Consider the following 13,538-nt stretch of genomic DNA (forward strand, 5'->3'; position numbering starts at 1 on the left):
AGTGGGGAGAGGTGCACAGCGGTTTTCCACTGCTGCGTGACAAGATACCACAAACTTAGTGGCTTGAAACCAAACCCGTTTGTAAGTCCCCAAGGCTGTAGGTCGGGTTAGCCACCAGCTCGGGCACCTCGAGGATGAGGTTGGCCCAGCAGCAGCCGCATCCTCATCTGGACCTCGGAGTCCTCTCAAGGCCGTTCAGGTTGTGGGAATTCAGTCCTGTGCTGGCCGTCAGCCCGGGGTCGCTCTCAGTGCCTAGAGGTCATGCTCAGACCTTGCTGCAGGGCCTCTCCATCTTCAACAGCAGCACCAGAGAAGGTCTCAGGCATCACATCACCCTGCACTTCGAATCTGTGTCACCAGGGAGTTGACTCCACTCACTTTTAAGGGACCACCCTGGGTCAGACACTCCCCTTCCTTTTTCCCCTTGCTTTAAGTCACAGGTGTGCTATCCCTTCATATTCACAGACATTCTCTCAAGGGGAGAGAACTGTATAGAGGGGCAGGTCACTGGGGGCCATCCCAGAGCCCAGCCCACCACAACGGCCACCAAGATGGGCCCACACAGACCAAGACCACCCATGTCCCTGCGCCTTTCTCCTCTGTCATCTACTGCTGCCTTTATTCCTCCCAAAAAGCTCTCCTGAGGCCTGCAGTTCATTCCTCCAGGTGACCCCTGCCCAGACATGCCTCCCCTGTGGACTTTGACTCCCCTCTGACACTGCGGTGTGGCTGTGCACACAGAAGCCAGTGGTGGTACAGGGATCAGAGGCCAGCTGCTGCTCTCCCCTCCCTGTGCCAGCTTTGGAAGGCCACCTCCAAGGCAGGGACGGCGGGAGCACCCAGGCCAACCTGCAGGTCGCTCTCTCACCAGTTCTTGCCCATTAGCCTGGCAGAGGTGGTGCTCAGAGCCTGACTCAGCTCCCCACACCTTCTCTCTAAGGCCCATCCCTGAGCAGCGACCCAATGCACCTGCACTTTGCAGCGTGAACATAGCCCGGCCTCAGTACGATGACACCCGCCATCTGCCTTCCCACTCAAGCAGGGTCCCTCTGCGAGCCAGTTGTTGGGAGGCCCAGCTCCCTGGGCCCCAAGGGATGCACATGGAAGCCGCAGCCTATGAGCTCCCTCCTGGACATGCCCATCTTTCTGTGTTCTCCACATCTGCCCCTGTTCCTAAAACCCCAAAGGCCTGGAGGGAGAGCCCTTCCCAGGCCGGTTCCGGCTGTGTGCTTGCTGGGGACAGGGAGAGAAGGCCCAGAGTTTTCCTATCACTTCCGCTCCATATCTGAGGAAGGCTTTGTGAGTCGCGGGACGGTGCAAGAGGACTATGTGACAGCACTCTCTGCTGTGCCCAGCTAAACCAGGCCCGTGGAGGGAACAGGGAGGGCACTGAAGGAGCTGCCTGCCTTGGGCTCCTGTGCCAGCTGCTTCCAGGCTGCACACAGGGCCAGGATGCGACGGCCGCCCCTTGCCCGGTCTTCCCAGCTCCAGCAGCCCAGCTGAGCCCTCAGCAGCAAGCAGCCTATGGCCAGCCAGCTCACCATCCATCCTGGAAAGGTCAGGGACTAAATTTGGAACTTGGCTTTTCGTTCTTTCGAATCTCCAAGTTATCTTGAGAGGAGGCTGAGGGAAAAGGTTCACAGAGAAATATGCCAGAAAAAAAGGGAGTATTTCAGAGATGGAAAATATCTGTCCAGTTTTAAAGCAACAGTACGGTAGGTGCTATGATGACATGGGCACATGTGCATGGCACTCCATGTCGGCCGGAGCACTTCTACGCCTCCTCTCATGTGGGCCTGCTGTGGCCTTGCAAGATAGGGGCTATACCTGCTTCACAGCAAGGAAAACTGAGACCTAGGAAGTAAAGTACAAGGCCAGGCCACTAGCTGGTGGCCGAACTGGAGCAGAACCCAGGAGGCCGCTCTGAGCCCCGCGCTTCCTCCCCGCTCGCCGCCCTGCCGCTGGCCAGGCCGTGCCTTGCTAGTGTTTCTGGGTCTCCCGTGGACCTGCAGTGCTCAGCATGTCCCGTGAAGCCGGACACCATGAAACGGATCTGGCTCTCACCTGGGGCTTGGTGCCCTGGAGGTCCCCTCCGGCGCCCTGTCCTGGCCCCACCACAGGGCTCTACTGACGGGCCCAGTGGCTCCAGGAACTGCTGCCATGACTCAGTCCCCGAGAAGTTCTCAGCTTTTCCCAGGAAGCCAGGCTGAAGCTGCCCCCCTCCCCTGCCCCACAGGAGTTTCTCACCTACTTAGGAGGAGGCCTGGGGCCTGCTTGGCTAAGGGTCTCAGCTGACAGGGTCACTGGTCCTTGGGAGACTAAGGGCCTCAAAGCTGAGTGTCCTGCTCAGGCTGCAGAAGGTGGAAGTGAGCCTGCCCCTCAGGCCCCTCGCGCACTTTCCGATGGCCCGCAGGGGCTCTGTGCCCCTAAGACTCTCACAGACACTACACGACCTGAGGGGGTTCTTCCTCACATTTGGCGCTCTAACATTCTAATCACGATATTCTAAGCAAAATACCATCCTCAGTCCCCCTGGGGAGGTCACAGAGCAGAGCAGCTAAGGGCGCGGGCACAGAAGCTACTCTGTGGGGACCCCCTTCTCCTGTCACTGCTGTATAGCCTGGGGCAAAGGAGTTCACTTCTCTGCTTCAGTCTCCTGATCTTTAAAATGGGATGATTATACTGACAGTGGTCTCGGGGGTTGTCAGATGACTAAATGAGCCTTGTAACGACCAAGGGTGGGATGCCTGAGCATGGACATCACCGTTGCTGGTACTAGTCAGAAGGCAGTAACCCAACGACTTCAGCCAGACAGAAATCGGTAAGAACGGAGGGAATCGGGCAAAAAGCCTCTGAGACCCAAAGTCAATGTGCTAAAATCCATAAATTAAAGCTAATGCACTTCATTCGTAAATAAGCCTCCCCATCAGAATCTGTTGACTTACTCTGCACAGAACTCTAATGGATTCAGTTATCTCGTTTCTAAGCCCACAGGAGGCAGGAAGCAGCAAATTAAAAGGCTCAGCTCTGGAGCAGGTAGCACCCAACGGGATGGTGCATGAATACAGCGCCCCAGCCCCCCAATGACAGTTTGTGGGGCCATTCGGGGTGTCTTTGCTCCCCAGTGGCTTCCCGGTAGTACAGCAGGCTCAGTCACTGGAATTTCTAATGATTGTGCAGTCCCACTGGAAGGATGAAATATATTCCAAATTTTTCTTTTAAGGACCCAGGGATTTGTATTTTATATTCTAGGAAGACTTTCTTCAAATATGTTTAGATTAAAAGGAACTTGGTACATGAAAAGGGTCCCATTACATAGAGTGTGAATATATAGGAAACATTTTCCCCCAAAATGAATACAGAGGGATAAAAATGGAGCAAGAGGTGTCACTGTACTTAGACCTCAAAGCCTCATCTCCTCTCACCCCATCTGTTGGCAAATGCAGAGCAGACAATGCCTCCTCCTCTGAAATATTTAGTGAGGAAACACTGAACCGAGCAAGTGCCCCAGGCACTCCAAGGGGTATGATGATTAGACAAAGCACAGCTCCATCAGGGAGCATGCCATCCCATCGGAAACGCAAAGGCCCTGGTGCAGCCAACGTGCCGGGCTTTGCTGGGCTGGCCTTACAACACGGCCGGTCCTGCTCCCAGCTCTGTCCTTTCTCCTAATGGCAACAGTCCTCGGGGCCAGGGCTTTTCCCTCTGTGTGTGGCTTCACACCTCTGCATTTCCACCACATGGCATTTGCCACCGTGTGTTCCAAGGAGCACTCTTTCTCAAGCTATGGGTGGTGGAAGGCTTGGCAAGGGCCTGTGTGCCCAGCCTGTCCAGGGAGCTGCTGCAGGCTGATGGCTGGATCACACACCAGGGATAACTGCCTAACCATACGACAGCATTTTCACTCGCAGCCCCGTTTCACAGGAAAGATCATTGCAGTTCTCTGAGCTTCAGTGTCCTCATCTGTAAAATGGGAATAATAGCAGTATCCTTCCCATAGGGTTATTAGAGGCTTAAACGCATTAATATACACCAAGCACTTCAGACAGCATCTACACGTGGGGTAAACTTGTAAATAGTGCCTATTATTATTATTATTATGTTAAAGACTCCACAAAGTCTTACAATAAAGTAATTTGTTTACCTTTGGTTACCTCAGCATTTGAACCAAATTGGTTTTTTAATACCTGCTAATACCACTACAAAGTGTATAATCTTCTAAACGTTTTCACATCTGTCTCCTTCTATGCTCCATCCTATCTATTCCAGAGAACTGCTAGAGCAAAGAGCCCAGCCAATGGTTTCATGCGGTCCTGCATTCAAGTTAGGTTTGCTTCTCACCAAGTCACTTTACTTCTCTAAGATGCAATTTCCTCGTCTGAAATAAAGGGCCACTACCTGGCAGGGTTTGCTCACTCATCCCTTCATCCACTCAACAACTATTTATCAAGACCCCGTCGGGGGCCGGTTACTGCTCAGGGCACAGAGGACAGAGCAGTGAATAACATGGGCTGATTCGCTCCCCTTGAGTAAATAGTATATTATAACTTCTTGTTGTGGGGATTGGCAATAGTGTATACAATGCACAGGCACCTGGTGGTCACTCATGAAAGGTAATTATTATGACTAAACAGGTTTTATTACTCCCAATTTCCAGAAAAGACACAAGCAAAGGTTAAGGAACTGACCTAAGGCCACACGGCGCAGGTCTCTCTCCCTAGGTCAGCACCTGCCACCCTGGCTCCAGAACAGCTTTTTAATGCACAACCCTGTCAGGTCCCATTCAGCCCCGCTCAATCAGAACCTCAGAGGGGGCTCTTCCCCAGCTGGAGCACTTTCCCAGGGCGCTGTATCAGGCTAATGCTCCGTCCAAGCACACACTCCTTCCCCAGCCCTGCTGCCTGCTCATGGCACACCACAGAGAGGGCCAGCATGCGAGGCACTGGCTGTGCCGCTTGTTACCTGTAGTTATCTATTGGAGCATTTTTCAGCCCTAGTACTTTTGCGGTTTATTGTCTGGTGCATTAGGATGACACATACAAGAGAGTGATAATAAGTCTTGTTTTGCTATGATCACCATTGTTGATGCATGAAAGCCCCACAAAGACTTCTGGCTCTTAGGCAAAACAGATGATGAAAGAAATCACAGCTCACTGCAGGAGAAAGATGAGGGACAACCACCTGGGTGTTTTTATTTATTTTACAAATAGCAGCTCTGACCTGGGACTGCACACCTCTCAGAGCCCAGCAGGCAGACCTCAGACTCATCTTGGTGGTCTAAATGTGGGACCCCGTGGGGGAGTCTTCAGCCCAGCACTGCCCAGGAGCAGGGGAACCTCAACAGTACAGTGCCCAGCACATACTGGCAACCTGAGCTATGCCGGAAAGGGACACAGGGTTGTTCCAGGCACAAAACACCCATGGTGGGGGATCCGCATAGGCCAGCCAGGGTTCTGAATGCATCTCTGCTTCCCTCCCAGTATAGCCAGATGATGGGTGCCAATCTTGCCGGATTAGAGTTGCCAGAAACTAGAGCTTCTTGGTCTCCTCTACCACCCTTCTGAGGCAAAAGCTAGTCTGAAGTGCCATTGATTCTGACTTACCCCTGGAACCAGATGGAGGGGATGACTTTCAGCTGCTGGTTTTGAGTTCTAAGGCACAACACACGTCTGCCTGTGCCATGCATTGTTCTCAGAGTTTTATTTATGCCCATAATCCTCACACCAGCCTATGATGCTACTCTTGTTAGTGTCCCAAATTCACAGCAATGAATGGAAAAATCTCACATCTCAACTGTCTTCCTAGTGCAGGTGCAGCCTGTCTGATGAGCCCATTCCCCTTGAGCTCTCCCCATCCCCTAATGGGGAAGTAAAGCCCGGCCCCAACGACTCCTTTTGCAGCCTCTTCTCTTCCGCCCTCCACCTCTGCTTAAAATCTGGCTCTTGCTTCAGAAAGTACACAACACAGTTCTTTGCACAAGGTCAAATGCCAAATATACTTTCTTAATATTTCAACTCAAGCCAAGTCTTTGTGGACTTTGGGGTCTGCAGAGACCTGGGAGTTTTCCACACACAATGAGTCTGCTCTGCTCACAGAGGCTGTTCAGCAGGCATCATACAATTCACCTCCTGGGTAGCGGCTATCGGCAGAGCGGGTTTACAGTTGCTATGTTATAAATGATGTACTGCATCGCAGGTGGCACTGCCAATAACAAGACTGTGAATAATAAAGAGAGAAATGTCCTATCACGGGCCAGTTCAGGTTGCATTATGCCTCACTAGCATGAGGAAAAGAGAACAAAGATGATGGATCTGGGTGCGAAAGTATACGTTAGATGGAGCATAAAACAAGCAGGATTTATTTAAATAATGAGAGAAAGACCTAAAAAAAATTCTGTAGTGGAATACTTTTCATCTCTTGGAAAGAGAAGAAAGGAAAGTTCTAGAAAAATAAATGGGGATGCTATTATTAGATGGGAGAAAGGTGAGAGCAGAGGGGATGGCCAGAGGGCAACAAGCCTGTGGGACACGCTGACAGGAGCGACCGTGGAGGCAGCTGCCAGCAGGTGTGGGAGGACGTCTGATCTTGCTACAGTGGGAGCGTGCTTTGCTGAACAGATGATTCTCAAACCCAGAGGAGTGGGGACCCTCTGGGAACTCCACACGTCTCACCTTTCCGTGGGATCCTAGAGAAAGCCGTGGGCAGACCCAGCAGGTGGGAGTGTGCGGACAGTGGGTGGCTCCGTGAGGGTGAACATGCTCACAGGCAGGCCGCAGTCCCCTGCATCAGAGCCCCCTGGGGGCCTGCAAGAACACACTGCCGGGCTCACTCCAGACACACAGGAGGGCACTCTCTGGGCAGGGCTTCGGGATCTGCATTTTCACCAACTCTTTGTGTAATTCTCATGCCACCAAAGTGTAAGAGCCATTGCATCTTCATCTCTCCTTTGCTCTTTCTCAGAGCAGGACTCCAAGTTAGAAATTCTTTACTTGAAGAAACAGGAAAGCACTATGAATGCCTGGGAACAGGGGCTGATGACCAGTCAGGTGTGGGGGCTCCTGGCCCCTTGGGTAGGGCACAATCTGAGTAGGGCAGGTCTGAAATCAAACCTCTTGACAGCTTCGTAAGTCTGTATCTGAATCTGGAGTTCCTCCGTCTCTCAAGCCTCAGTTCCCCAGGCCGGTGGGATGGAGGCAGTGCCCCCTCCAGGGTCCCGGGGAAGAGGAGGTGGACGGGGACCATGCAGTGGGCCGGGTGACCTGAAGATGCCGCACACAACATGCCTAGGCACAGCCCGTCCTCCCTCCCATCACACAGCTGCCCCGGAAACCAACAGGGAAGTCCCTGCATGAGCGCCAGCCTCTCCCTGCCTGTGGCCCTGCCCACCTGACGTCATACGAGTCACTCTGACCTCCTCCCTCCCCTTGCCATGCTCCGCTGTGCAGGACCCAGATCTGGGGGCTTTTACTGGCAACACACCGCACTTAGCTTCCTTTGTAGGCCCAAAGGCATTTGTCTGAACTTCCTGGGCCTTGGTGTCTTCATCTGTTAAATGGAACAGCAGTGCCAACAGATCCTCCCGGGAGGCGGCTGTGAGGGTCATGTGAGACAAACCACAGAGCTCTCAGAAGGCTGCCTGGTGGTGTCTCCACCTGCCCATTCCAGGCTCCCACTTAACAGCCTACAGTGGCCCTCATTCCCTTCCCCATAAATGTGACCTTCCTCCTGCAGCCGCTCCTGCCTCATGCACATCACCATTCTAGGAGCAGCTTTCTCCTTCACCCACTATACCCAGCCAAACGAGTCCAGGCAAGCTGCCCTCCTAAACCCACCATCTTCTCTACCCCTGTTGCCATTATCTGGATTCCATTTCTTTTCTCTTTGCAAACAGTGAGGCCTCCATCTGAGCAATCTTCCACATGCTGGAAAAGCACCCTCTCCAGAACATGCCTCTGGACCCAGGAGTCTGCTGACCTGAAAATCCTCAGGATCTCTTACTGTTCAGCTGTCAGCATGGGCCATGAGACACCCAGCACATGGCTCTTCTTCACTCAAAACCAGCACCCTGTCCTCTGGTCATAAAAGGGCACAACCACAGGGCCTTTGCACCTGTTATCTCAGCCTGAAATGCCTGTTTGGGCTTGGAATCACCTCTTATTTGGGAGAAACAGTTCAAATATGTCCCCCCTTGTTTGGTCTCCCCTGATTCCCTCCCCAATAGCAAAATTGGGGATCAGTCCCTCCTCCCTGACATCCTGACCCCTTGTAAGGCTTTTTACTATTTGCAAATACCTTCTTCACTGACTTCAGAACAAGACACAAATTTTTTTCCTTAAAGTTGCAGATTAAATGTTAAGCTGCAGGGGCTGTGGGGACCCATGCTGGGGAAGGGAGGTGGACACACAGTGAAGTATATGCGATGGACAATGCCCCTGCATTTCCAGGGCATCTAGGAGAGACCTTGCTTGCACTCGTTTTTACACCGTGAAGAGTTCTTGCCTGTTAAGAGACAAGGTCATGTTCAGAAGGCTGCAGCTAGTGTTGGGCCTGTCATCTCTGGCCATGCCCTCACTCAGCATTCGCTGGCCAGCTCTGGAACCCATCCCCAGCACGCAGCCCAGGCCGAGCTGTAACATGCAAAAGTCGGCTCACAACAAACACCATACCCAATATGGGGCTGGGGCTCATTGTAAAAAATGGGGAATGGCAGAGATGTGCATTATTTAGTGGCTGAAGGGGCCAAAGAAAGTGTCAAAGGTGAAAAAGCAAACGAATTACACCCATGGTATCAGCAGCAACCAGCAGCAATAGAAAGGAGACTCTTGAAACCCCCCTGCTCCTTATATAAACCATCCCATCAGACAGTCCAGTCCCGCTAATTACTAGAAGGTGCTGATGATGAGAAAGATGCGCTTTTCTGGAATCACACGAAAAGTTAGGTAACTTTGCAGGGGAGGAAGAGAGGCAGTATTTTCCTATGCGCTCCAGCAGCTGCATCCCAGAGTGCCCCAATTTTGCCAGCTGCATTCCAGAGCTCTTTTCCTCCCATGCCCGGATGGAAGAAAGGCCTTTGTAATGACTTTGCGCTGAGCCAAAAGTAAACACACTCCGCACTTTTTCCATGGACAAATTCTAACCCCAAATTTCCAGCACTGGCCTCCCAACAATCCAAATGGAAAGCCGCCTTTCCCAAGAAAATAAAACCTTTTTAACTAAATAATACTCCTTGGCTACAAAAGCAAACTTTCCTAAAAGCTTCCTAGAAATTATTTATTGTGCAGCAATACTATCATCACCTGAGTAAACTCCACCAATGGAACAAAGGCACTTAAAATAAATACAACAAATGATCCAAGAATAAAAGCTTGCTCCTGCAAACACCTGCACTTGCAACTTAGGCAGCACATTTTGTAGCACGCCCAGGACTGCTACACACACACATACACATACAGAGCTCACTACCACCTAATTGGAATATTCTTTCTGAAAACAGGCTGTGATAAGACAGGTGTTGATTTGAATAAAGAGCAAAATAGCACTCCAGATCCAAGCTCAGCAGCACTTCCATGCATGTCAGACACACATCTCATGTCTCTCCACATTCTAACACGAGTCCTGCTGTCCGAGCTCAGTCTTCTGCCAAGTAAAGAGCAGGGACCTGGGACGAAGGACTTACCAGGTTGGAATTAGTAGCGTTGGAGTCATCTTCTGGGAAGGGAATATAGATCGCTAAGGCCACACAATTGGCAAAAATAGTCAGTAAAATAATTATTTCAAATGGTCTGAGGAAGGGAGTTAAGGAAGTTAATGCAGCAGAAAGTACAAGTGAAACAAACATACATACACATATATATTTATACTTAAAAATGAATCAAAGATTCATACAAATTTTGTTTAAATAATACATTCCAAGCCCCTTGTATTCTGAAAAGAAACATATGCCTTTTTAAGTGCTTCTAATGGGTGCCCGCCAAAATTTTTCCTAATATGTCAAAAGCAGTGGAGGCCAGTCGCGTGCCAGAGTAAACACGGATTTCTAAAAACTTTTTTTCCCCTTCTTTTATTTATTTAGATTGCATTGGACTTCATTCCCTCATGTGCTCAGGTTGCTCGTGAAGAGCAGGGCCTGCTCCCGTCAGGACACTGTGCCCCTCTGTCCCCCTTTCCTCCAGCCTCACAAGCTGCATGTAGACAAGGAGGGCTTGGGAGAGGTAGGGGGACCTAGGCAGAGACTGGCCTTCAAGATTTTGCATGGAAATTTGGAGACTTTACTTTTGATCTTTTTCTTTGAAGTTAAGAGATCTTTTTTTTCCTCCTTTATTCTCCAATAATGCTTCTGGAGAACATGAACCAGGGCCTCTGGCCCCCAGAGGAGAGCAGCAGCGGGTGCCCTGTCCCTTTAGGGTAGGACAGCCACCTTCCCTGGAAGACCAGCTCCATGTACAACAGTGAAAACCTCTTCCGTCTGTGGAGGCCCCATCTCTGATGACAGGCCAACGTCCCAGGCCCTTGGCTTCTCCGCTGGCATGGGCAGCGGCCTGGAGGGGAGGCCAAGGCTTGCTCACCGGCAGTGGGGCACTCTGGGAGGGTCCTCTGCCCATTTCTTTATCAAAACATCAGGCAGAACACATTCTCAAGAGAAACATGAGATGATGTGATGAGACCTCTTCTGTTTGCACCACAACTGAAGGCTGGAAGTGGGGAGCTTCAGAGACAGGGCCCAGTTTATGCCTTTCCAGCCCTGCCTCCCAACCTCAGCAAGTCCCCAGGCTGGCCCAGGGAGGCCAACAGGAGGAGGGTGGAAACTCCTGGAAGAGGGGACCAACCTCATTTTCCAGGGAAACCTGTACTCAACAAAGTTAACAAATGTTGAAGCAGGAGAGACCTTAGAGACCAACTGGTCCAAGCCCCTGAGGAACCCCCAGCAGGTATTGACCAGCGAGGACTAGGACCCAGATGCCCTGACTGCAGAGTCCAGTGTTCACTCCCCTGCCACAGATGGCCTCTGACCTGTGTTCACACGGCAGCTCTGGACCTGGAGGGAATCTGGGGCTCCGCAGCCAGCATGCTGGCTGTTGAACCCCCTCAGCCACAGGCATGGCCGGGGGTCGGGTCACCCAGCACACCTCCTGAAGGTTGTCGTTTCCTGTGCGTGCCCTGCTGTCAAGAAGACAGCAGGCAGCAGACCTGTCCAACTCCCAACTGGACAGAGAAAAGAGGACCGCCTCTCCCAGAGCCCAGGCTGGCAAACAGTGGAGCTGGGACCACAGCCAAAGCACCGGGCTCCTCTTCCCAGATGCCATGCTGCCCTCAGGCTGGCCAAAGAGCCAGGGATGGTCAGGGTGGCTATGGCGATGCCAATGACACTCCACGGCCATCATGGCGACAGGAAGGACTGTAGCTGACATTTATTGAGAGCTTATCTATGCCACCATCCTGATGGCCCTGCACGGGCACCCTGAGTGGAAAGGCCAGCTATCAACCCCACTTCTAAATTAGGAAACTGGGGTACAGAGAGGTCTAACAAAGGGTAAATGCCAATTACCCAAGGTCACATTTCTCACAATCAGATGGGATTCACACTCAGGGCATCTGGCTCGGAGTCCGAATCTGTGAGGACCACTGTGCTGGAGCCTTAGCTGCCCTTGCCCGTGGTCAGGAGCTCATTCTTGGCCACCTCCTGCGCACCACCTCTTCCCCCAGAGCCCTTTCCCCACTGCCTAGGAAAGTGACACTGAGCCCAGAGACTGGGCAGCTTACTCCCATCAACTGGTCCCCAGGGCCGCCCCCACCAGGGCAGGAAGGAGCATCAAGTCAACCAAACCCAACCTCACACCTCCGGTCCTCAAAGGCGGCCCACTGCCCCCCAAGAGTCGGTGACTCTATGCTCGGGGCGTTTCTCACACTATCAGTTCCACCTCATCCCTCTGCTCAGGCTGCCTGTCCATTGTCTTGTGCAAAGTGCCAGTCGCTCCTGGTGAAGATGATGTGTAGAGAACCAAGCAGGCCAATAAGAAAAGCCGTCAGCTGCAACATGGAGGAGAATCCAGCTGTGCCCCGAAAGATCCTGTCACCCTGTGGTGGCCACAGCCTCTTTCATACTGCCTGCTCTACAGAATGACAACATTGAACTCACTCCTCCAGGGAGCACAGACTGGCGCGCACCCAGCCCATCCCCTTCCCTGGCCAGCTGCCCTTCCCAGGCAATCTGGGGGCGCCACCTGACCAGGGCTGCTGTGGTTGGGGCCACCTCCTCTCCTGTGTTTAAAACTCCAGACCAGTGTTCTCCACTTTGGCTGAACATTAGAATCACCTGGCGAGTTTTAAGATACGCCTGGATGAAGCTCAGGCACCTACAGTTTGTTATAGCTTCCCAAGTGACACTCTGTGCAGCCAAGGTTGAGAGCCACTGCTTCGAGGCCTCATACCAAGAGCCGGGGTCACTGAGCACAGCCTTCTGGCATCTCCTGTGCTCCTTCTCCCTGGAGAGAGGGGAGGCCACAGAGCCATGCCAGGGCCACGCTGCAGGAGGAGCAGAAGGCGATGGAGGAGTAGCATGTCGCCCCATCAGCCCAGCACACTCATGGACCCTGTGAAAGCTCAGCTGGGTGAAATACTTCATAACCTCCGAGGCTCCAATTCTTGAATGCTGCTTAATATACATATCTTATAATCATATGATAATTATCTAAATTATAATCATATAACTTATATAATTATATGACAATAGTTATATGGTCATATAATTACGTATATTATATTTTGTATGTATGTACACATATGTACACACAGACACATGGGGAGCCTGTTACTCAGGCAGATTCCTGGGCCCTGGCCCCAGAGATTCTGACTCCTGGAGTCTCGGGTAGGGCCTGGAACTCTGTGTTCGAACAGCATCCGGCAGTGCAGATGCAGTAGGTCCGAGAATCGCTTTGTAGCTCCAGCCTGGCCAGCACAGCCCATGGCCCTTAGGCCTCAGGGGCCCCCAGGGTGCCCTGCCCAGCCCAGAACACAAAGGATACTTCCACTCCACGATGCTGATGCACGCCCGCCGGAGGGGGTTCCGCAGGGTCAGGCAGAGCAGGGCGCGGGGCGGGCGCGTGGCGGGGGTGCTGCCCTGCTTCTTGGGCTTCCCGTACTGCTGCCGTTTCCGCTGCGTGGAGCTAACTGTGGAGATGGTCGCATTGCCAGCGCTACCCATCAGCTTGGCCTGCCGGGCTGCATCAATGGCTGCCTGCCAGGACAGAGCTGCCCCCGGTGTGGGGATGTGCTCGGGTGCGAGCCCCGCAGCTGCGTTGGCGTTCATGTTGGCGTGAGCTGGGCGTGGGCTCCCATAGTTGGAACCTGCAGGAGGGGAGGACAGGGAGCAGCAGTTACTAGGGAGGAAACAGGGTAGTGTGTGATATTTCTGGATCTCGGACTCAGTTTTAAAAATTCTTATTTCAAACCTGCAGGAGCCTGCGATGTGGCACATGGAAACACTGGTATATGATGCTGAGAAAATCAGAATCCTGAGCCAGTGCTAGTTCAGCCTAGGT

At 52.3% G+C, this 13,538-nt stretch overlaps 1 protein-coding gene across 24 annotated transcripts in view; it reads right to left on the minus strand.

Annotated features, from left to right (window-relative positions):
• Nucleotides 1-13,538, minus strand: part of CACNA1C (calcium voltage-gated channel subunit alpha1 C) — a 671,070-nt gene that overhangs the window by 511,828 nt on the left and 145,704 nt on the right. For all 24 annotated transcript variants that reach the window (XM_036906989.2, XM_036907039.2, XM_036906984.2 and 21 more), the window contains exons 2-3: nt 13,023-13,344; nt 9,677-9,782 (exon numbers count right to left, since the gene is read on the minus strand). In XM_036906989.2, coding sequence (XP_036762884.2) covers nt 9,677-9,782; nt 13,023-13,344 — 428 coding nt within the window. The remainder of the gene's footprint in view (nt 1-9,676; nt 9,783-13,022; nt 13,345-13,538) is intronic.

Source organism: Manis pentadactyla, chromosome 14 (genome assembly GCF_030020395.1).
Source record: "Manis pentadactyla isolate mManPen7 chromosome 14, mManPen7.hap1, whole genome shotgun sequence".
In the NCBI taxonomy this organism is placed as follows: Eukaryota; Metazoa; Chordata; class Mammalia; order Pholidota; family Manidae; genus Manis; species Manis pentadactyla.